At 42.7% G+C, this 23,933-nt stretch overlaps 2 protein-coding genes across 3 annotated transcripts in view; one reads left to right on the forward strand and one right to left on the reverse strand.

Moving 5' to 3' along the window:
• Positions 1–126: 126 nt before the first annotated feature.
• psme4a (proteasome activator subunit 4a) lies at positions 127–22,598 on the reverse strand. 2 transcript variants are annotated; one of them, XM_076077420.1, is made up of 48 exons: positions 21,941–22,598; positions 20,698–20,838; positions 20,367–20,483; positions 19,080–19,136; positions 17,596–17,640; positions 16,629–16,778; positions 16,094–16,157; positions 15,931–16,005; positions 15,419–15,541; positions 15,226–15,318; positions 13,958–14,223; positions 13,637–13,823; positions 13,455–13,544; positions 13,297–13,361; positions 12,950–13,100; positions 12,763–12,861; positions 12,607–12,676; positions 12,426–12,493; positions 12,103–12,318; positions 11,172–11,329; positions 10,980–11,075; positions 9,215–9,270; positions 9,047–9,103; positions 8,898–8,953; positions 8,355–8,453; positions 8,114–8,176; positions 7,938–8,033; positions 7,632–7,763; positions 7,318–7,527; positions 6,666–6,802; positions 6,376–6,429; positions 6,163–6,292; positions 5,962–6,043; positions 5,711–5,864; positions 5,523–5,592; positions 5,304–5,429; positions 5,062–5,214; positions 4,821–4,925; positions 4,630–4,721; positions 4,415–4,546; positions 4,101–4,309; positions 3,829–3,914; positions 3,603–3,731; positions 2,889–3,044; positions 1,775–1,937; positions 1,562–1,695; positions 1,308–1,448; positions 127–1,199 (listed from the first exon to the last, which is right to left on the reverse strand). In XM_076077420.1, exons 1-47 carry the CDS (start codon positions 22,138–22,140, stop codon positions 1,314–1,316), a joined length of 5,547 nt encoding a protein of 1,848 aa, XP_075933535.1. In that variant the 5' UTR covers positions 22,141–22,598; the 3' UTR covers positions 127–1,199; positions 1,308–1,313. The 2 variants fall into 2 exon arrangements, with proteins under 2 accessions (XP_075933535.1, XP_075933536.1); XM_076077421.1 differs by lacking the exon at positions 19,080–19,136.
• A 941-nt stretch (positions 22,599–23,539) lies between these two features.
• Positions 23,540–23,933, forward strand: part of wdr27 (WD repeat domain 27) — a 36,245-nt gene continuing 35,851 nt past the window's right edge. The window contains exon 1 of the mRNA XM_076077240.1: positions 23,540–23,677. Coding sequence (XP_075933355.1) covers positions 23,540–23,677 — 138 coding nt within the window. The remainder of the gene's footprint in view (positions 23,678–23,933) is intronic.

Consider the following 23,933-nt stretch of genomic DNA (forward strand, 5'->3'; position numbering starts at 1 on the left):
TGTAGACCAGTGTAACATAAGTTAAAGTTGAATTTTTTCAAAAACATCTTTAAAAATAGAAGGGTGAATCATGAGTTGCTCCATTTACTACATACAAATATTGAGACAACTTCAGTTAAGAAGAACTTCAGTTTTTTTTAACAAACAATTTATTGACACCTCATTCAATAAGCAAACAGCACATCTAAAAAAAAAAAAAAGACTGCAGTTTTGGCACTACACTATACATAAGTGAGGTACTAAATGTGTCAATGCTTAGACTGATTTCAAGTCATCAGGGGACAGCAAACCAAAAACTCAGTGGGGGTTTTAGAAAAAGGTAAATGACACCAGGGATCAGAGGCAAGAGGTCACAATCATGGACAGGCGGTGTGGTTATTTTCGAGACACACGACATGGTAATCAAACTGGTTTGCAGGTCTTCACAGCAAACGCATCACACAGCACAGCAGTGGGGAGCTTGCCCTCTCCCTTTCTTTGCAAGAGGAAATGACAACAGGCTCCGTCGCTAAAACCTCAGCCATCTACTTTATCTCACAAATATCTTCTATGAAAAAAATAATTAAAACTTAGCACTTCAAAAAAAAGTCAAATAAATAAATAAATATGTTTGTGCGTATTTGCTATACCATGATATATACATGCATGATGCATATCATCATATATAGATCAAACAGCTATACAAACATGGTGTGTTACAGGTTGTAGTCTAATCTGAAGAGACCGTGGCTAAATAGCCAGCTCTCTGTGGTTGTAACACGTCACACGTCACTATTGGGAGATCGCAAAGAGTGTGTCCCACACTGGACGTTGTGTCGGCTCAGAGTTGATACTTCGGATAGAATCCTGAGAAATGTCTGGGACACTGGCAGATGTCTTCAAGCATCCCGTAAAACGCACACACACGCATACACCCGTGCACATGCACACAAAGAAACGAAAGAAGAAATAAAATCTGTACAGTAATGTTACAAACTGCAGGTTTCATTCATCCCTGCTATGATTGATCCTTAAATATTAAGTATAGTAGAAATGTAAATGAGCTAAATACATGAATACACAACTTTTCGATCCTTCTGTGAGCCACAACTTTGTGTGTGTGTCACTCTTCTTCCAGGGTGATGCTGCGTCTCTCATCAAGAACGGGAGCCTCCTCCCAAATGCAGGGTGGCATCTGTGAAGTCTGGGGTTGTCCCAAACTGATCAAAAACAAACAGGACTGTAAAAAGGTGGCTCAAGGAGAATAAAATCACCCCTTCAGCAGCTTTTGTTCAGTAATATGTATGTTTCAAGTTAACATGCTTTACCTGGTTTTAGGCATAGTAACAGGGGGAGACCAGCAGGTCGGTCAGGACCAGCAGCTGGTCGTCTGTAAAATGTTGCTTATGTTGTTGCCAGTTGTCGTGATGAGTCCGTCGGAAGTTTGACAGCGTTTTCTTCACAGTCATCTAGAGGGCCACAAACACAAACGATGTAATCCAGTAAATAAGTGACATTGCACAGGTTATTCTTTGACAACAAGAGGCTGAAAAAGAATAGTAAAGTAGGTGACTACACATACTTCTATGGGTTGTGTGTCATTCAGGTGAGCACTCAGGTCCATCAACAGCTGGGGCATCCAGATGGGAACATCATATGGGCTGGAGAGAATACAAGCACTCAACCCGAGAACGCCCGCATGACGCCGCACCAGGTCTACGAAAACACAACAGGTCCATTAAGATGAGAACTTCATATTGAGTGCGTCATCACATATTCTAGACAAGTTACTCACCAGCAGACGGAATAGTGTCCACTGTAGAGCCGAGCTCCCGCTTCCTCTTCTTAGGCAGGCAAGTCTTGCAGAGAGCCTCAAAGTGTGTCTGCATGGGGGCGTCCATGGACAGGAAATTGCACTGAAGGAAGCCACTGAATGTAGTGGCGGCCATTACTCTTACCTAGAAGAGGAGATGGGAAGCTGAAGTTCAAAAAGTAGTGTGCTTACATCGTCTATCAATTGGATCCGGGTTGTCCCTGAGTCATCCAAAGATGACGGGGCTTGGATCCTCCATGTGTGAATCATACGGTCACAGAGTCTAAAAGTCATCCTGTATTCTGGCCATCATGGCCTAATCTAACTAGCGTAGCACCTCTGCCTGGTATATTTTACTGACACACTCTTTTTGCACTGTATGAGACATACCACAGCAACAATGTCATGAGGCAGGGTTTTCCACTAGTGTGTACACCGGCCAGCTGGCTGGAAATAGCAGCCAGCTGGGGACTGGGGGTGGATATACGTGTGTGGAGGGATGCTTCTCTATTGTGTACGTTTAAATAGTCTTTTGCACATTTTAGGTCTCTTTTCTCATGAGGTAAACCTGGTGTTTTGTGTGACATAGGTTGCTTGACTTCATGCATGAAATGTGTCTTGGCACCAGTGTGAGCTCATCAAACTGTGTGAACGTATGCATTTGTCTACTGAAGGTGATCCTGAAGAAATGAGAGCAATGAAACTGTCCGATAGCTCCGGCCTATAAAAACCAAGCTCAGTGTAAGAGGCCAAATAAAAATGGCTACTTCCATCCATCCCCCACTTCTCCTTTGTCTCCACACCATCCCTCTCATCCTCCTTCAATCTGAACATTATCTCCATAGCAACAGATTACTGCAGCCTGTGGTTTCCATAGCAACAGCTAGAGGACCAGTGGGAGGAGAGCGTGCTGAATCACTACAGTGAAGCTGAAAGACACGCTTGCATATACAAGCATGTATTGTATAATATCTATAATCAGTTTGCTCTCCTTCCGATCCTCTTGCAGTGAGCGACTACATGTTGGAGCGTTACATTTTTAAAGATTTGAAACGTCAAACAGTTGTAAATGAAAGGTTTGTTGTTGTTTTTTTACCTCCAGCTGTTCATCCTCAAGCAGTCGTACCACCAGAGCCCGGACGTCATTCACTGCTTTCTGTTCACTCATGAAGGTGAAGAGGTTGTAAAAGACCATAATCTGGAGGTATGTGAGCACCGTGTAACGAGCGTGCCAGGAGCTGCTGCCCGCAATCTGCAACACACAACAATAAACCCAACAATCAATAACATACCCTGAGAATAACCGAGCATGCCCTGGATGTAGTTTCTTTGGGGACCTTTTGTCATTTTGAAAATGTATACAATATCAAATGGGTTCGAACAAGTCGATATGTGCATGCGTGTCACACCCGTTCACAGCTGGGAACGGTTTAGTTTATAATCATTAGTTAATCGCCTTTACATATTATGTCGTTGTTGCCAATTGCACATCAGAAAATTGTGAGAAAAATCCTCCAGAATACTGTCACAGTTACATTCTTTCAGGTTCTCTCATGTATTCTCCAGCAGGGAGCTGTACACTACTGTACTGACACAATACATTATGTAACAGATGTATTTAAGAATGGATGTCAAACAGGGCTGAATCTAAAACCTCACTCGGCTTCCTTTGAGCCTTTCGTCATTTTGCTTATTAACCTCGTAGGTTATAAGATGTGAGGGTCTGTTAAAAAAAAAAGAAGAAAAAAGCCCAGTCATGTGTGATGCAGGTGAAAAGTGGAAAAACAGCCACATCTGCCTGATGACTCACCTCCTCCAGAGCACGGAGGACCATGGGGATTTGTTCTGTGTAAAGGAGTCCCTGAGACATCAGAGACAGACAGGTCTTTGCATCCCTCTTCAGTTCATCGTAACTGTCATCATTCTCAACCGGAGCAATCTGGAACAGAGGACAAAGACGGGCAGAGGGTCACTTTAAGTCCCGGGTACGGTGCATACACGAAGTCTCAAAAGTTAATAGTGACGAGTGCTTTTACCTTGAAGAGCAGGGGAAGCAACAGTAGATGTTCTGGGACAGCAGTGGAGAAGGAGCGACCAGCACTTGCAATAAGCCACTTCAGCACTGCAGACATTTGAAGACAGCGATCTTTATACTTAAAGAATGATGTTCTGCCTTGAATGCAGGCGTTTGTCAAAATAGATCAATGTTCTGCTTAAAAGTAACTCCAGACTGTTTCAAACCGTCCTCCAATAAACCAGCATTTATCGGGACATCGTTGGTAGTAACAATGACGGACTCGTGACCCACCTGTTTTGAGGAGCTTGATGGCTTGCGTTCTCTCATCTTGCTCGCCCCCCTCGTTCTCCTCGACCACGTGGTTCTGGATCTCCTCATCAACCTCGGTGAGAGGCTTCAGCTGCAACAGAATTCGCTCCGTGAACTCCGAGATGCGGGGGGAGGTCGTTGGCCGAGTGTTCGGCAAGTTCACGTCGATCATGAAGATGTACGTGAGCACACTGGAAGGGTCCCAAAACAGAGAGGATAAGATGAGACACCAACAAATAAACAAAAAGGTTAAACATGACAAATAGTACATTCACCGTTGTAAAAAGGGACCTCACCTGCCGATGCGTTCCCGTACATTCTTGTAGACCTGTGTGAGTTTGGGCTCCAGGTATTGCAGCAACCTGTTGAGGAGCTCTGGAACACGCCACTCCTGCTGAGCCAGGCCTCCCTGCAGCACATAGAGACGACTGGAAAGGAAAAAAAGAAGCACAATCACCACAGCTCTTCAATCACCTAAACATCTGCTTCAGGCAGCAACCTTTCTACTCACCAGGCATCGACAAAGGAGCCCCCCTCTCCGTTGACTGGAGACTCCATCAGCATCTCAAACAGCCAGTGGAGCTTGCGTGGATCTCTACTCTCCTACACGAGACCGAAACAACAGAGTCGAGCATGAGTGGCACACGTTTAATGAAAGGAAAGCTAAAAAGACATGACGGGAATAAACGACCAAAAGCTTACACAGGCTGTTGCAATGCAGGTGCCCCAGTCTGCATACGTTTCTATTGTGATGTTGGACAGGGCAGTACGGAGCAGTGGACACAACAACTCCCAAAGGCTCTCAACCTGTAAAGGAGCACAAGTGTAGGTACTGGTTTGTTCTCATTTTAAGTAGCATTTCTATGGAATTTTGTACAAATCCTGATGCATTTTCCAACGTGGACTATCTAGCCACCTTACTGACAGAGTTTCAAGTCCGTACCTTTGAGAAGCTCCAGTGCTTGCAACCTCTGATCAGTCCAGAGATGATCTCTGCAACACAACGCTGCTTGCTCTCATGGGAGTCGGCCACTAGGCGCTCCATGTGTGGCCGCAGCAGGGGAAGAAAGACGTCGCTGAAGTTGCGGAACAATCCCTGGAGAGAGAGCAGGAGAAGGGAATAAATGAATTTCTTCATAGGCTAACTTTAGTTGCTTTCTGAACACTATTCTCAGAGAATCCCACCTTGAACAGACAGAACCTGCGAGGGCTAAACTTGTCCTTGCCCTTACGGTCCTCAAGAGAGAGGAACTCGATGAACTGGTTGATGAACACTGGGTCTGAGAAGTGGTCAAAGATGATCTGTTCCCGCTGTTAGGAAGGGCACGAAAATGTTAACATGACTTCACATTATTGAATGGTTATATTTTTTTCCGAGGGGGATGTGCATGATTGTGCACAAACCTCCGTCATTTCCTCTCTGGTCAGGTTCTGTTTGGGTTGCTCCTCCATTGGTGCATACATCATCAGTTTTCTTGAGGAACAAGAATGAGGTGATGGTTAATAAAAACAAGGTTCAAGACGTTGTTTGACAGATGATAATACAAATATATATATATTTCAAAAGAGCAAATAAGGCATGGAATGTGAACCTTGGCCAACAGTAGTATCCCCAGTGGGTCTTCTCCACAAACACACAGCCATCCCATTCCTGCTGTGTGCGTGGCAGGCTGCTGCTGTCATACTGGAGCCACTTGTTGTCCAGACGGTCCCCTGCAACAAGACCGCTTAGCTCCTTCCCTCCACCTGCCAAAGAGGAGTTTTAGAAACTATAATTAGAAGCACAAAAACTATAATGTCCATACACAAGAAGACCAGACAAACAGAACCGTATGATGCTCACAAAGCTCAGAGGGGCTGACGGGGACTTTCTTATGCGGCCTCTTTATTTGTTTCATTATCCCTGCCACAGCTGATATCGCCACCTAGTGGAGAAAATAAGACATTTCAAACAAAATGCCATCAGCAAAGAGTGGAGTGCATCCATATGCGGTAGAAACACGGCACTGCTTCTATAATGTCGTATAATTCGTGTATGCCACACCTTGCGGACGTAGAGAGAGTCATGGTTGAGGCTTTTGACGAAGAACGTCACAGCAGGTGGTGGGAGTTCTTGGTCATCTCTCAGCAGCAATGACAGGAAGCCAATTGCAATGTGTTCGAACTTCCAAGGACTGGAATGTTAAACAAAGCAGGTGTTAAGACTAATAAATACATTAAAACGGGATTTGATGAAGTAAATATTAAATAAACCTACATGTTCCTGTTATTGAGGAAGTCCAGCAGATCACCAATGAGCTGTTTGTATTTCCTACGAAAATGTAAAGCAGTATTAATATTTGCACCGGTTATGTTATTATACCGATGCAGAGTAATCTTACATCAATTGCAAAGCAATCATCTTCACAGACGCATCAGTACTTTTATTATTCTGTGTGGCCAAAAGACTCAAAGTTAAGTCATGTTACATCAAAGTAGTTGCTCAAGTCAAGTCAAGGGTCCTTGGAGCGGTAACGATCGTTTGTCTCGTTCCTGACGTGAACTTACTCAACAGACTCGGAGTTCTTGAGCTCCTGTCTCTTCAAACCGTCTGCTGCTTCTTCCTCTGAAGGAACTGCCTCCTTGGGAACAGGATTTCCAGTAATCATAAGTTGTTTGGCCACAGCACAGCACTCACCGGGGATCTAAAGGGATGAAAAAGATTTTTTTTTTTGTTTTTAAATATAGTATCAGATGGACTTTGTCCAAACATGTGGAAGGGAATTAAACTTAAAGTAAGCTCAAATAGGAGGGAGTGATCTGTTAAACTCAGATGAGACGGACACGGTTCGGTAGAAAACTAATGAAATGTGCACGTCAAACGGTTGAATCATCTGTTGAATAACTCAGATGGGGCTTTGCAAGCTTTGACGTTTTCTTTGTTTTCTTTGCAGCTTTGCTCTAACTAGGCTGGTGGAGACGGGAATTAATAAACAGACTCCCCACATCAGAGGCTGTACAGAGCACAGCTTCCTGGTGCCAGAACATAAATAAATACATTCATTCAGGACATCAGAGACTGACCAGAGAGCGCGTCTTCATTCATCAAGCTTTTAAGGACCAGTTTTTATGAGCAATGGAGCAAGTGTGAGGTTTGAGAGGCCGTGTCAGTTAAAAACACTCTACGATCCAAAGAAAGTGATCTCGGCGTTGTTCTTACAGAGAAGTCGACACCGATGGTCTCGTACTGGCGATGGATTTTGTCTGCAAGGTCATCGAAGAGCCGCACAATGGAGGGCTTCTCTAGAGACATGGCCGAGCTGAGGCCAGAGCGTACAATGGCGGGCCATGTGACAGCAATGCAGTCCCAGTCGTGCAAATTGGCCAGGCACACTCCACTGTGAGTCCCCAGGAGACAGTACAAGGCACCCTGGAGACGTACAGAGAACGTTAATGAAAAGAAATGTGAAACTTAAAGTAAAGTGAAACTTTGTGCGTTTCTATGTTGTGAGATGCCGGAGAGGACCGTCGTACTTTGAACTGCTGCTGTGTGACACTGCTGTTGTCCGGGTTGAGAAATTCCAGGACATGGGGGATCAGATCTCTGCAGCAGAAATTGTAGGTTCCCAGTGCAGTGTACAACACACTTTGGGCTCTGCTGCGCACCTGGAAAGTCATAAGAAGACTCGGTTACAATATTATTTTCTTCAGGTGTATTAAGAACACTCGTCAAATGTATTTTTGATTCATGCTGTGTAATGGCTATTCTGTAATAAAAAACAAAAACACAACAACCTGGAAGCTAATAAATGCCTAAATATGATGTCCTGTGGAACTCACTTGACTGTAGGTGCTTGTGGAAAGCCTCAGAAGATCTTTCATGAGCTCCTGGTGAATGCTCCTGTACTGGCATCCTTCCACTGTCAGCTTACGCATCTGATAAAACAAGTTTCAAAGTTAAAATGCTAAAAAATACAATGATACCCAACAAGGTCATTTCTCTATTAAGGACTTACCTCATGCTGGAGCATGACTCTGTCTATCAGCAGGGCTCTGATGTGCTGCTTTCTGCCGTGAAGCTGCAAATACAACAGCATCACACACTTTGAATTGCCATTCAGTCTTAAAAATGGGTGGTAATATCAGTAACACTAACATAAGCTTTGAGGAGAGACTGCATGGCTTTCAACCCCTTTGTAGGATGAACAGCGGTACAAAAAGGTAACAAAAGCACAATAACATGTTTCTATTCCTCACTCTGTTCTCCATTGATTTCTTCACAAGGTTGAAGCTCTTCCAGCGGGAGTCAAACTCAGACTTGTTAGAACCTTTGAAGTGCATCAGGTCGCTGATAATCTGAAAGGTATCGCAGACAAAAATATTGATTAGTGTTGGGGCGATAGGATCAATACATTAGCTACTGGCAAAAGCCTGTGTAGAGACCTTGTGCGGCTCAAGATGTGAAACATGATTCAAAAGGGATGACCTATGCCTACACAACGTCCCACGCAGCATGTGAGAACATGCTGTGAGAACAGCATGTGAGAACTCGTTTAAATGAGAACTGCTCCACAAACGATATCATGGGAGTGTATGTTTTGTTTGAAGGATTTGTGATACAGTGGTACGCAGCAGTTTTTGTAGACGTGAGCCAATTATAACAGGAAATGCTGGTTGGGGGGGTGGCAAAGTGCAACAGTGCTAATTAGCTCTACAGCCTGAACCCCGTTACTTTATTGGCATATTATTCAACGCAAACAAATAAGAGTATACAGGCTATAATGTTACTGCCCAGCCTACCTTGATGATGGAGAAAAGAGACTTGGTGTCATCTTCGGAATGCTCCAGGATGTAATCTGTGAGAAGAGGAACAGGAAGGAGACCTTCAGTACATTGTGAGCTCGTCTGTTAAGATGAATGTGACCACAAGACGTAGAGAGAAGACTTACGCAGCAGCTGTCTCATCACTCCACAGACAGCATCTCTGTAGTTCTCCCTGGACTCATCTGCAGGTAGAGATATATATATATATATATATATATATATATATAATGATTTACATGCATTGTGAGCAAAACTGTTATCATCCAACAGTTCTGAAAAAGTGACTTGCGTACCATACTTCGCTCCAGTGTAGAGATTGGTCTCATCTAGATTCACCATACTGTTGACCCTGGGTGGAAAAAGCCGGTTTGAAGCAAAGTTAGCAACTTAAAAATGTTTTTTTTATTTTTTTTCAAATATTCTTCAAAACATCTGTCCAATAGTAAGTCCATCATACAGTGCTTTTTTTGTTTTCATTATCCAAATGTGCAAATCCAGTAGGCCTTCGATCCATGTATTTTAATGGAATGTGATCCAACACATACAGTGGGGCAAAAAAGTATTTAGTCAGCCACCAATTGTGCAAGTTCTCCCACTTAAAAAGATGAGAGGCCTGTAATTTTCATCATAGGTATACCTCAACTATGAGAGACAAAATGAGAAAAAAAAATATCCAGAAAATCACATGATTGAGATCTGGAGACTAGGCCACTCCAGGACCTTGAAATGCTTCTTACGAAGCCACTCCTTCGTTGCCCGGGCGGTGTGTTTGGGATCATTGTCATGCTGAAAGACCCAGCCACGTTTCATCTTCAATGCCTTTGCTGATGGAAGGAGGTTTCCACTCAAAATCTCACGATACATGGCCCCATTCATTCTTTCCTTTACACGGATCAGTTGTCCTGGTCCCCTTGCAGAAAAACAGCCCCAAAGCATGATGTTTCCACCCCCATGCTTCACAGTAGGTATGGTGTTCTTTGGATGCAACTCGGCATTCTTTCTCCTCCAAACACGACGAGTTGAGTTTTTAACCAAAAAGTTCTATTTTGGTTTCATCTGACCATATGACATTCTCTCAATCCTCTTCTGGATCATCCAAATGCTCTCTAGCAAACTTCAGACGGGCCTGGACATGTACTGGCTTAAGCAGGGGGACACGTCTGGCACTGCAGGATTTGAGTCCCTGGCGGCGTAGTGTGTTACTGATGGTAGCCTTTGTTACTTTGGTCCCAGCTCTCTGCAGGTCATTCACTAGGTCCCCCCCGTGTGGTTCTGGGATTTTTGTTCACCGTTCTTGTGATCATTTTGACCCCACGGGGTGAGATCTTGCGTGGAGCCCCAGATCGAGGGAGACTATCAGTGGTCTTGTATGTCTTTCATTTTCTAATAATTGCTCCCACAGTTGATTTCTTCACACCAAGATGCTTACCTATTGCAGATTCAGTCTTCCCAGCCTGGTGCAGGTCTACAATTTTGTTTCTGGTGTCCTTTGACAGCTCTTTGGTCTTGGCCATAGTAGAGTTTGGAGTGTGACTGTTTGAGGTTGTGGACAGGTGTCGTTTATACTGATAACGAGTTCAAACAGGTGCCATTAATACAGGTAACGAGTGGAGGACAGAGGAGCCTCTTAAAAAAGAAGTTACAGGTCTGTGAAAGCCAGAAATCTTGCTTGTTTGTAGGTGACCAAATACTTATTTTACCAATTAATTCATTAAAAATCCTACAATGTGATTTCCTGGATTCTTTCCCCCCATTCTGTCTCTCATAGTTGAAGTGTACCTATGATGAAAATTACAGGCATCTCTCATCTTTTTAAGTGGGAGAACTTGCACAATTGGTGGCTGACTAAATACTTTTTTGCCCCACTGTAAGTGCTTCTACTGAATAGACTTTCTTATGGAATATGAAATCAACAAACTCCTTGGTCACTCCCTTCAGAAGAACTGTTTTTCTAAAAGGACACGTAAACTAAACTTAAATTAAACTTGTTAAACAACAGTTTCTTTCTCTGTCTTGAGCAAGAAAACCAGAGTTTAGTAAGTAAGTAGAACCGCTCACAGTTCAGCGATGGGCTCTCCTTTCAGTGGAGGCATCAGACTCCCAGCTCCTAGGAGGCAGTGTTGAATAATGGTCAGGCTCTGGAGGACGTCATCTCTGAAAATAAAAATAAAAATCAACACACATCTAGTGACTTCAGTAGAAATAAGAATGTCCTTTTTGTAGGGAGCACGGGTAAACACTCCTCCATACCTGCTCATGTCCTTCTGTCCCTGTGCAAATCTCTGAAGGCGCTGAAGTTCAGGCTGGAGTATCAGGTCCAGCAGATAGAAAGCAAAGGAGGTCTCTTCAACACTGGGCACATGCCATCGGATATCCAAATTCCACAGGTCCCCAGGACGACCCCAGTCCTGCATGGGATAAAGACGATGAGCAATGCGTATACGTTTTATACATGGACTAGTTAGGTAAAAGGTCACGCTACATGAGTACCACATGCTGAATCGCCCCTCCGTAAAGGTGAACCCCAAATGTTTCCATTTTGTAGCAGGTTTTAGCAGCTAACTTTGTATCTGTACCCTGATATTTGTTGGTGGAAGTGATGTGCGGAGGGATACTAATGTGCAAAGGAATTAGATGCAATAGCAGCAGTATGTGGTTATTATATCAAGGCTATGACCCAATCAGATCACTTGATTTGAGCTACCCATTTTATAAACGCATATATGGCATTAATTAAAGACCACTTAAAAGACGGGCACAACGCATACCACATTCCCCCGGGCATGCGCTACTGCTGCCAACGGTGTTGACCACAAGTGACACATCTTATCTCTTGTTGTGCAGAAGACAGTAATGCAGCAACGTGATTGACTGTGTATGCCTCCACCAAGGAAGCGACTTAATGGGATCAAAGAACGAGCTGACTGACTGACTGTCGCAAGCGGGGATTGGACAATTAATCAAACCAGGTCACAATGAGTGCAACAGAGATATGGCAGAGAGACAAATGACTGCAACTGCAAGTGTTTGATTCTGAAACCTCACTCACTACAAAACCTCTCACTGGTTTAGGGGGGATAATAAGAGCAGTATGTGCCGTTACCAACACACGGGTTAAATCATCAAGTTTAACAGTGATTTGGTTAAGCTTCTGAAATGTACAACCAAACAATATTAGTACCTTGATGGGTAAGTAGTCACTGATTGGTTGGTTGAAGCCTCCTGGCATGCTGCAGTACTCTGTGGGGTAGAGGAGGGCTGAGGAGCGAAGGACGTGGTGCAGCAGGTTGCAAGCTAGAGTGTAGCCCCGCTTGCACTTGAGGTGGAGAGTCAACTGCAAAATCTGAACCAGTTCAGAGCGATAAGGTAGGACCTTGTCACCGTCCACCCGGGTCACCTGAGGTGCAAACGGCAAAGAGGAAATAGTGAATTACAGATAGGAGGCATTGATAAATACAGGAGCTCAGGGGTCAAGTTAGTAAATCCATGAGTGGTCTAAATCACCTCAGACAGCAGCTGGAGATTCCACAACAACTCCTTGTCAAGCTCCTCCTCATTCAACACTTCCTCATCTGTTTAAAAATAAGTGTGTGTCAGGCAAATGACAAAAGACTCATGGAAGAAAAACATGCCTTTGACAACCTCCTCTTATAGAAATGCTTATTCCCGTGTGGTGAGCACTTACTGACAGCGATTTGGTTTATGATGTTGCAGCAGTGTGGCACAAACACCTTGAGCGACTCTGCAGGGTGACACTGAAAGCAGACGCACAACGAGGATTAAGATTGTAAAGTAAAAAAGCGACAAGAAGTTGATGAGGAAGAAGTCTGAGTGCGCTCACCTTGGAAGCAGCTCTGCACATGTCGGCCACCATTCTCCCGGCTACACGTGTCTCGAAGATGTTGGTGGTTGCAAAGATGTACACCTTTTCCAGAGCCACCTGTTAAAACGATGCGATACATGTGTTAAACATTTTATATAAATGAGAGAATAAGAAAAAAATGGAGAATGAGACTAAAGCCTTTAACCTTAAAGATGTCCAGGGAGCACTGTGTGAGGATGGTGCTGAAGGTGGAAGACAGGCCGAGCTCCACCAGACTCTCCAAATGAGTCATTTTCTCCGTTTCCGTTTCCTCACGAGTTTGTTCCAGAGTGCTGCTGTCTATCAGGGCAAAGCATCTGTGCAGAAAACAACAAAAAATAGTTAAAATGGTCAGATATGGTTTCACTCAAATACTGTTTGTTATGATGCTTCATCTACTTAAACATGTCTCAACAATGCTGTGAAATCAATGTGTAAAATATTAATGATATCCTATCACAACTGCTGCTGAAGAACGACTTGTCTTTTAAAGTTCATCAAAACTCCACGTACCTGTCCATGAACAGAAGCACAAAGTCTTCAAACTCAGCTGAAGCCGAGCACATCTCTCTTTCCACCTGAAAGTCACAGAAAATATATGAAAAAGATCTACGCATTTACCACCTTGCATTCATTGATTGACAAGGCGACGAAGAATAATAGTGAGTCACCTCCGTCAAGTCAGTTCTTTCATGTAGGGCGGACGAACAGTCCACCAAAGGCACAAGAGTCACAAATGTAGCAATAAATTGGAATGTGATCTGTGGGGGAGAGGAAGGTTTGCTTTTACATTTACAAGTTTACCAATAAAGGGCGCTGTAAGAAGATAGACAGGAATAACACTGGAGCGCACCATGCACTTGCTGAAGTCATTGGGGTCAACACCCGGCAAAGCCCTCATGAGAAGGGGCAGCATGTGAGTGGGCCCCTCGGGAAAGCGCTGCCCACCTGACACGAGGCTCCGTGCCACACCGATCATGCAGCTCAGAGTGGCCGTCAGCTGGTGGGGCTCCGTTAGAGTCTCCAGAGCAGGGTATGTTCTGTGGTCGAGGAGGAGAACAATTAGCCATTTGTGCAAAAATGTCATAATGTGGCCTTAGCTAGCAACATTGCTCAAGAGTCTTAAGAAGCCAAACTTGGATCAAAGATTCATCCCTGAGATTCTCAGACTTACCGCTCCAGCACAGGGGGAATGACCAGCTCTGGCCTCATTAGCGCTAGGTTTTGCAGGGCCTGGGCTGCATCGAGACTGCCCGTCTTGCTGAACATGGCCAGCAGCACCGGCTGCATCATACTTTCCACAAAGCCCGTGATATCCTCCTCTGTGAGCTTGTGACTGTCTGGTATTGGCGTTAGCCACGTGGGCTTTTTGTAGCGCTCTCGGTGCAGCCGCCGCACCACGCTGGCTGGGAGACGCTGGAGCAGCTTCATGAGCTTCATCTGGACACGAGGACAGAAAGACAGACGCATGACAAAGGCGATCAGTGTGCATCCACGTAGACAAATGGTATAGTGTGTACAGAGCATCTGGATTTAACTTGTCTTGTATGCATGTACAAATTATGGGATCACTTTAGTCAAATCACTCGAGTTTAATGAAGGAAAGTTCATCAGGCAAAGAACGAATCTTGTTTTGTTACACAGTGACTTAAGAGTTATGATTTCCACTTTTCCTTTAGTGATTGGCTAAGCCGATGCTCTGAGAAGACATGAACAATATGTTATGAACAGACTTTAGTGGTACTTTTTACTCTTAGTCGATTGCAAAACACTGTTTACATGTAATTAAACCACAGCTAAGTGGCTGACCCTCTCACGTGTTCCCGAGCAACATCCTAGAATACACACAAACTCATCCAAAAATAAAAAGGTTTGTGCACGAGGACACGCTGTTGCTTCAAATAGAGTGGAGCGGGATCCTCACACAGAAAGGCATTTGGCCCTGCTCCCAGTGACCTTTAATAGCATTGCAGCCATATTACTCACGTGTCCTCTTGTTATTTCTGACGTTGATACAGAGATTCAGGAAGCTTCCCAGAAAAACTATGGCGAGTGACTGTGCACTGTCATTGACCTGCCACGGTATGCGCTCTCAACGTGGAATTAACGTTGGAGCAAGCTTAATGAGTGACGTATCTAAAGTCACGGCTAGCCGTCAAAGCATCATAACTCATGTTTCCTGTAGGTTTCAGTCGTTTATCATAATTCTCTTTCTACATTTTTTTAGTTTTCTCTGCGTACTACTCATCAGTTTGAAGTGGGCGGACCTCAATTGGGAAAAACATGTCATTCTATTGGGTCTCTAAAGAAAGATGCCGATGCTGAGCCATCACGTATATAGAATGGCTGCTGCAGAACACATATCTAATGGATCGTCTAATGAAGCAGTCCCCACCCTTTATCATTTCCACAGTAATCCAAAAGAAGAAAGAAGAGACTCACCAACCAGCGGCCATGGTTTGATGGGTGGAAGAAGGATGTTATGCTGTTGAAAAGGCCACTGAGCTGTGCTTGAGCTTGTTTGCTGGGTCCTCCCTGAAATTGACACATTAAGGGTCAATGTGACAATAATCTTTACGCCGACTGTGATTGCAAGTATTCACCAAACGCATCATGTTATTAACAATGAACTAACCAGAAGGGATGACACCCAAAGCACCACATGGCTTATGTCATAGGCATTGGTGACATATCGAGTTACCATCATCTGACTGGTTCCCACAGGGAGATTCAAACTCCTCAAAATTCTGGTGAAAATCTGAAATGTGAAAAACAAATCAATTGTCAAATATTCCCTGTCTGACTATTTTTGATGTGGACTTATGTGTTGTAAAAGCCCAGAACATTTAATTGGGCTTAACAGGTCAGGCGTTTATGTTTATCAGTAACTCAAGCGAGTGTTGTCAAAAGGCATGGATCAAAACAGTCAGTGAGATGAAGCGGAGGCATGATGCAAGTCACTTCCCATCTGTGACCAAGAGATTGAGCAACAAGGAAACGTGATAGCAGCAATGCTATGAAATACACACCATCAGTCAAATCATAAAAGGTCAGGCCGCACACGAGAGCATGTGGCACAATACTCAAAACAAAACAACAACTAAACTGCGTAGTGGGTGGTGGGAAAAAACAACAACAACAACAAACCTTAGGGATGTAAGGGTCCCAATCAATGTAGCCAATGTTGTCATTGGCCAAGCGGGCAAAGAGATTAACCAGATGCTGCAAAGATGAAGGAAAACATGTCACACTGGGTAGACAGAAACACGGACTACTGTACACTCAGGCATCTTTTAAACTAATGACTCACCATTTCCCAGCTTGGAAGATTTTGCACAGACAACCATAAGGTGATCAACTCATCAAACCACAATCTGTCAGACAAAGAAACGGTTACGAAAGTGCATACATGTGAAATTTAACATAAAAAGGGATGTTTGAGAATAATGCAGTTTTGTCTCATTTACACTCCATTAGTTTAATAGGTAGACCCGTGAAAACAAGTTGGGGTAGCACTATATTTATTCTATAATTGTGTACAAACAGGAATCTCAACAAGGCCAAAGAAGATGTTTTTATCATCTCTACACCCCTCACATATTCACAGAGGCACTTTTTTCATAATGCCAGCTGGCAGTCGTCCCGTCTGACTCAGGTCCCTCTTCCTTTATATACGGCCGACACAAAGTTGCACGTCATTCAATCATTCGTTCGTTCGTTCTCGCTTCAGAAGCCAAGCTATTCTTTACAGGCTCTCGCGGCTAACTAGCTGAACTGTCTTCAGACTGGAGCAATCCTGGAACTCAACCATACATACATAACATGGGAGACAGTGAGTTCCTTACTTGAACCCCTTGTTGTGCAGCTCAGGAGGCAGAGTCGTGGGTAGAAAGAGCTCAAAGTAGCTGATTGCTCTTTGCATGGTGACATCAAAGGGACAGAGGAACGGTCTCCATTCATCCAGCATCTCCTGAGTAGCAGACTCTGGGAAGTATCTGCACGAACAGAGAAAGCACTACAGTTAGTTCTTTTGTAAAAAATCGAGCAAATGATCGCAAGCACGCAGGAGTTTTCATTCATCAAGACCATCCGGATGAACCAGCAGCTACAGACATTTCCATTTTGGAGCGCAACAAACGTGAGATCACAAGTCATATACCGAGTACATATTTTAGCGGTTAGGATAAATCCTGTGCTTCCACTGGGGACAGTAGTACTACGAGGGGATGTTCATGGCTCATAATGCACTTGTGTAAACTCTGCAGTTTATTTCAGGTCACGCAATCACACATCCATTGAAAGCCTTGACAAAAAAAAAAAAAAAAGTGTAACTTCCAACGAAGGCTACACAGCTGATCCACAGAGTCTCAGCAGCTGACCACGCATCACTCTCCCTTCTCACAGAGAGGAAACTCTCACACAAGACAGAATTAGATGAAGTAATAGGATTATCTGCCTAAGTGGAAACTGAGGGACGAGTCCAAGGGCTCAGAAAGCTGCATGCGCACAACGAGGGTGAAACCAACCAGGGACTCTTCATCCACTACAGCGTCACAGATAGAATCAGCATTAAGGGGTTACTCTCCAATAAGCTCATCCTTACATTTTCAATATGTCACTTTTAAATTATTACATTTCTTGTCGCCTTAGACTTGTCGCCTAAGATCGATATTGATAAAAACAATGAATTCTCAGACTGATAAACTTCTAATTTTGAAAAAAAGGCAATTCCCAGAAACGTATTAATACCCTCCAGGAGCCTACATTCAAAAAGAAGACACGGTCATACATGAACGATTGAGATGTACTTACGGTCTGCAGCTTTTCACAAGTGTTTTCAGCACATTTTCCACTGAGCTGCAAAAAAAAACAAAAAAGGAAAAAGAGAGCTGTCATGGCATTTTAAAAACAACCACTGTACCACTGATGTTGAACACTCTTCACACCAATGCAACTTGACTTTGACTGCATGCAGACAGAAACTTCTTCAGACGCCTGACTGGTGGAGGGTGAACGAGAGAATCTTAGGATCCTGTGTGTACTGAGGAAGTTATAATTAAAATGTCATTAACGGATTATAATCAATTCACTGAAAATAAACACACTCGCTTTCGTCAATAGTCGTCGACCTTCCTTGCTGGCCTCATGCTAATATACAGATGCATACATACTTTCACTACCTGTTCATTCAGAACACTTTGAATTTAACTTTGCTTTAACACTTTGTTAATAGATGTGGTTTTGGGATTTATAAATAACTTACACATCACAAACTCCTGACATGATTCCCTTCACATATAGACTACAAACGCAGGACTGTGGTCACATAACAGTGTTGAAAGCTCAAGACCGATATAACCACAGCTTTTGAGCTCCCCTTCCACAATCCCACCGGTCTGCTCGCATGCAAGCTCAAGCCATGCCTTGTTGGAAAAGCCCCGCCAGTCCCACTCAACAACCGGTCGCCCGTCTCCAAATCATTCACGTCTTTTTGATGCCGGAAAACACTCAACATTTAATACTGCCGATTTATGGGCGACACTCAACTTCAACTACCCTAAATGCATGGGTGTAGCCCAGTGTTTAGCACTGTAAGCCCACAACACACAGAGCAGGGTCAAACTCATGCACTGTGACTCTTAACAACAAGAACTAGTCAAACCGAGTGTCCCATTACTCAGACAGACGGAAGCCCACACCGCACCTTTTTGACCTTTGCATCGGAGTCGAAGTGAACCCTCACATTCACTCCGACGCATTCCAGGAGAGGAGGAAACGGGACGAGAGCATGCGCTCCTCCATGACTCCTGAAAACGCGGTGTAGTCGTGCAGGTATGGCTAAGCAGGGATACGTAACAGCGGAAACTCCTCTGAACATGGGCCGAATGATAGAATATTGTTATAAGATCATTAACACCAAAACTAAAGCCGTTGCTTCGCCTATGTAGTAATTAATGTTCTATAGAGATTCTAAATTATTATTTCCTAATATGGTCAATGTGTTCTTGTTACTATATTGCTGCCACATAGTGAAGAAAAAAAAAAGAAACTACACACTATCATTCTCTCATGGTTTGTATGGGGGATACCAGAAGAGTAAAAAATAAATCTGTTAGCTGCAGTGCGACAGTCTCCAATATGAGTGAAATGTTAACATTGCTCAAGTCGTGATTTGTCATCCGTCACAATGTGGGGTGTCCAGTTTTTGTTTTCACATGCAATGTATAAAGAAACAAAAAAAACAAGTGCCTCAAAGGATGAATTCAAGGTAAAACACAAAGAAGTATTGTCCTTACCACCTCTGAACCAATTTTATCATTATGAGTTTAGAGGATGAACGAGGCCGTGGAGAACTGAATGTGAAAGGAGACAAAGGCATAAAGAACACATTCAGCACGCGGGAAGTGCCAATCACTCAAAAAAGATTAACATACTGTGCTTCACCTTATACAATTACTTAGTACCATGTTCCGTATGCATTAGTGTAGTTTGGAAAGAGGTGAGCTGGCAATCCGCCAAAGTGGCTTGTAACATACGAGTGACGTGCTTGCATGGCGTTGATGTGATAAATGTACAATGTTCCCATAGCACCATAATAGAGCACCTCGCACTGCTTGCTTGTTTCAGAGGGATTGATTAAGGATGTCGGATCGGGAAAAGTGACATTTAAGCTTCTCTCCAAAACTGCGCTACGTGTAAAAAGTAGTTATTAAAAAGGTAAGGGGCGCACAACAACTAGTCCAATTACACAAACACGATTATGTTCAAACTACAGAAACCCATAACCTAAAAGTAATCAAACTATGGAACTATTTCTCTTAATATACAACTATATCTATGATGACTAATGAAGAAGTTAAGTCGTCAAAGCACAAAGCCACCAAGTTAACAATGTATAACCTTCATTTTTAACAATGATTAGACTTGTAAAATATTCTAGTATCTTATTAACTAATTAGTTCAAGTCATTAGTGGTGGATTAATTACATCAAAACATTTGGTTAACTTGGAACAGGACTTTTTCATTTGAATGAAAAGGCAGCTAACCCAAGTTAAACTAAATGGGTGTTTGTGTTATATTAGGAAATAGTCATCAATGTATTGGTTAATAGTGTAGACGAGGTTCAGCTACAATAGTGAATAGAATTGTACCCACTACAATATTTCATTTTTAGTGATTTCAGTCTTACTCGTATCAACATAAGCTTTTCCAGTAACAGGAATTCAGTCACTTGATATGTTCCTTCTTCTGTGTAGGAAAGTACAGACATGCCTAAATGATTGTTCAGTTTTCTGCAGTATTTTTCTTCAATAATTAGTTAACTATCGTCAAAATTTGAGAAATTGAATTTGCAAAGGGGGGTGGGGAAAGAAAAAAAACACACTGCAGAGTTTCTGCTGGAGCTTGATGGCAACTGAGGGTGTAATTGAAGAAAATGAAAAAACACCAAATGTGTACACTTTAAAATGTAGTGAATGTGCCCTTCTCTTTGGATATATATCCAAAGCACTTCCTAAAGTGTATGATTAGGCATGCTTTTAAAAAAAACTCATAATATCAACAGTAAAGGACAGAGGCATACTTGGGAAACCAGTTGAGGCCCAGATGCTCTGTCTTGGAGAACAGAATCCTGTCATGGAGCTCATACAGTGGTCTCCACTGCAATTCAAGGTCCTCCCTCGACAGTAGTTCCCTTTTCCTGTTAGATGAATCAGACATGATGGATGAGAATAAACACACGGATGCGAGCTCATCATGTAGCCTTACACAGCAATGTTTAGTATGAGGATGCAGCATTTTCTAGCATCTAACTTAGGTCTTTGAGAAAAACAGAAACACTTAAGTTTACCTCTTACTGTGACATTTTTGATAACTGTGTGTTTGACATGCGTACAAGTTGCTGAAGTTCTTACTTGAGGAGGTTGATGAGAAGCCGTGCGAGGCACAGCATCATGCTGATCTCCAGCTCGGGGATCGACACTAGCTCGTAGAGCAGCTTGATGAACAGTACGTGGTCTTCTTTGCTGAACTTTCGTCCATACAGTCTCATGTACCTAAATAAGAAGTACAGATTTAGAGATAATAAAAAAAATGTTTCTTTTAAAAGGCATACAAGAAATAAAATACAATCCTAACAAACTCAAATTTTAAAAGCAAACATGTATTTTATTAGTGACAACCAACGCTGAAAAAAACAAACTTTGTTGAGACCTTTGAAATGAACCTTTTTGTTTATTTTAAACACCAGTGAACATTAGCTGGGTCAACCCCACAGTAAACTTTCCATCTGTCTGAGCCGGAAGTGACTCAAGAACAGAGCAATGAGCCAGCATTGGGAACTGAAACGGATTAAGGACAGCCCAGCAACAAAGTACAATCGAAATTAAACAGCACTTTAAGTAACCTACAGTCACATTGACTGTATTATTGCTGGCGCAATGTGACTCATTACGAAAACAATGTCACTGAAAGATGAATGCAAAAAGGGAGTAACATATCAAATACTATGATTTACTGTCTTTCGTAAAGTTAGAATAAACAGGGATGACTTGTCTTATCTAGCAGATAAAGGTAATGATTGAGATGATCTCTGCAAATCAAAAGCTGGTTGTAAACAAGAACTCCATGAAGCAACAACACAGGAAACCTCATAAGGAAGTCCATAACATTGAAATGTGTTATTTCTATTTTTATCAGGTGAGTTGTCAGGTGACTCAAAAATAAATGGTCAAAGCCACACAAGCACAACAGTGATGACAAAGGCCTGCTATTGAGCTGTCAGGTTATGTATCTGACACACTATTGCCCAGATTATGAAACCCAGACCATCACTAATCAGACACACTGGGCAGTTTGTAGTGTCGAGGCATAACGTCAGCTGACACTTAACGTCACCTTCATAAAAACATACCAGGCTGTACAACATTGCGACTTCCTGAGGTCGACATTGCGTATCTAACGTTACAGTTGCCACAAGAACAAACAGTAAATGTTGCCCCACAGACAATTACACAAAGTACACAGAGACATGTTGCACAACACGTTGTGTTACGCAAAAAGTTTGGTTACTTTAAAAGTCTCGTGATTGAAAACATTATAAAGTGAGCAACAACTGTTGAGGATACCAAAGATTATCTGACGTTTACTGTTACTTACGTGGAAAGTTTCCTCGTCCAGAACAGCACACCGGGCCATATCTCTCTGAGCTGCACAGCTCGGCACAAGTTTCCTTTTATTTTACTCAGAATGTCATTGGATTCTTCATCGAGCCTCTCCGCGTACGGCAGAAGTTTGTTGTATACGATGTCTTTTTGAGGAACAAACCCCAATGTGTCAGACTGCGCCTTCTTCATCATACTTATTCTAACTGGCTAGCTTCACTATGCTAGCAGATGTTACCCTGTTAAACTTGGTTCTGGTTCTCAGGGCACGTTGTTATGCTACTTGGCTAATATATCGCCTACAAATCCCCCGGCTCGCCCCCTTTTCTGATGAATCGGTAAAGGTCGTTATGGCCCACACAGTGACTAACAAGTCATGAGATTCACAAGTTGATCACACGCTAGCTAGCCATCTAGCTCAAGTTAAGTTAGCTTCCTTTAACAGAAAACATTACTAATGCCATCTTGAACAAATATTAAGGCTAACAAATAAACAGAACTTTGTCCAGATAGCGCGTTGGCGCTCGCGTCCTCCTGTCCGGGTAACGTAATCCTAAAAATGTGACAACAAGCTAACGGTAGCTCTCTACTACAAAAGCACAGTCATAGCCCAAAGGAGTGTCAACGTCGCCTGATTCATCCAACTACGGCAAAGCAGAGCAGAAGACACCCAGCTACAAGCTAGACAACGCACCCGTCATATCCGCTAGCCACCGGGAGGACTACACTTCCCAGCATGCTCCTCTCCATTCATGCTTTTTATAACTACTTATCCTTTAGCCACTCAAACAGGATGAGTTAAGATCCTCTAAAGACCTCGTGTCCTCTGATGTTTATTCTACTGCAGTAACGTCACCCGTTGCATTTTACTGGAGATTAATTATTCATGAACGCTATTATAACTTTTACAATTGCCAAATTAATCACAAAACACATACAAAACAATATTTAAAAAATAAAAATAAAAATATATAGCTTTATATATATATATATGTATATAATAAAAAAATATATAGCTTTATATATATATACAGTATATAAATAAAGCTGAGTAAGTGAGCTGTGATCGCCGTTGTGTGGTTAAACGCAGGTACAACAGACGAGAACTCATGAATATAATATAACAGAAGTCCCACTCTGACTCTACTCTGACTCTACTTCAAAGTACTACTGCGGTCAACTAATTTACAGGCACACCCAGAACATTGTAGTGTTCAGATATTCTAACATACTGGAAGCGTTGACGATGCCTATCGTATATAATAAACAAGAGTCAGTGCATATTTACCATGATGAGGTTACTTTTGTTTTGTTGTGTGTGAAACGTCGCTCTGCTATAGACCATCTTTTGTAACGAAAATTAGCGTCGTGTCCTAGCAACCTGCAACACGTGTCCACCTGTAAACTGAAGCGTCTGCGTCGTTAGCCCAACATAACTTAACTTCAATGTAACTGTTTATGAAACCAAAAGTCACTGAAGTAACGTTACCGCTTGTGGTTGAAAGATGAATTCTTGGCGACGTTTAAACGGGAACTAATTAGCGTTATATTCGGAACACACACTACACTGTGTGTGGCAAAGACAGGAGCAAAGATGGTGATTGAAAAGCTCAGTTTAACTTGTGATCGGCTTCTGTCTCACCGACAGCTCGCATGTTGTCACTCTTACTGTGGTGTACCACTGCATGGCAAGGACATGCTGATCTACAGCAATATGGACACAGAGCAGAAGGTTTGTTCACAAAGTTTGGTTAATTGTTGCACAAAACGACTGCTAATTGTTAGGCTATAACGTTACCCTCTGTAACAACATTTCAGGATTTAAACTGGAATACAACTTGGTGAGACAAATAACATCTAGTCATACCATTTCTATTGTTTTGTTTTTTAAGATGGAGAAAGATAAGGTTTATCTCTTAATGCCTTAATCCATCATCCAGGAGCCACAGAAAGAATTTGTCCAAATGCATTGTGTATTTTACAAACAC

The sequence above is a fragment of the Anarhichas minor genome, unplaced genomic scaffold (genome assembly GCF_050575085.1).
Source record: "Anarhichas minor isolate MPS153535 unplaced genomic scaffold, ASM5057508v1 ptg000058l, whole genome shotgun sequence".
Classification (NCBI taxonomy): Eukaryota; Metazoa; Chordata; class Actinopteri; order Perciformes; family Anarhichadidae; genus Anarhichas; species Anarhichas minor.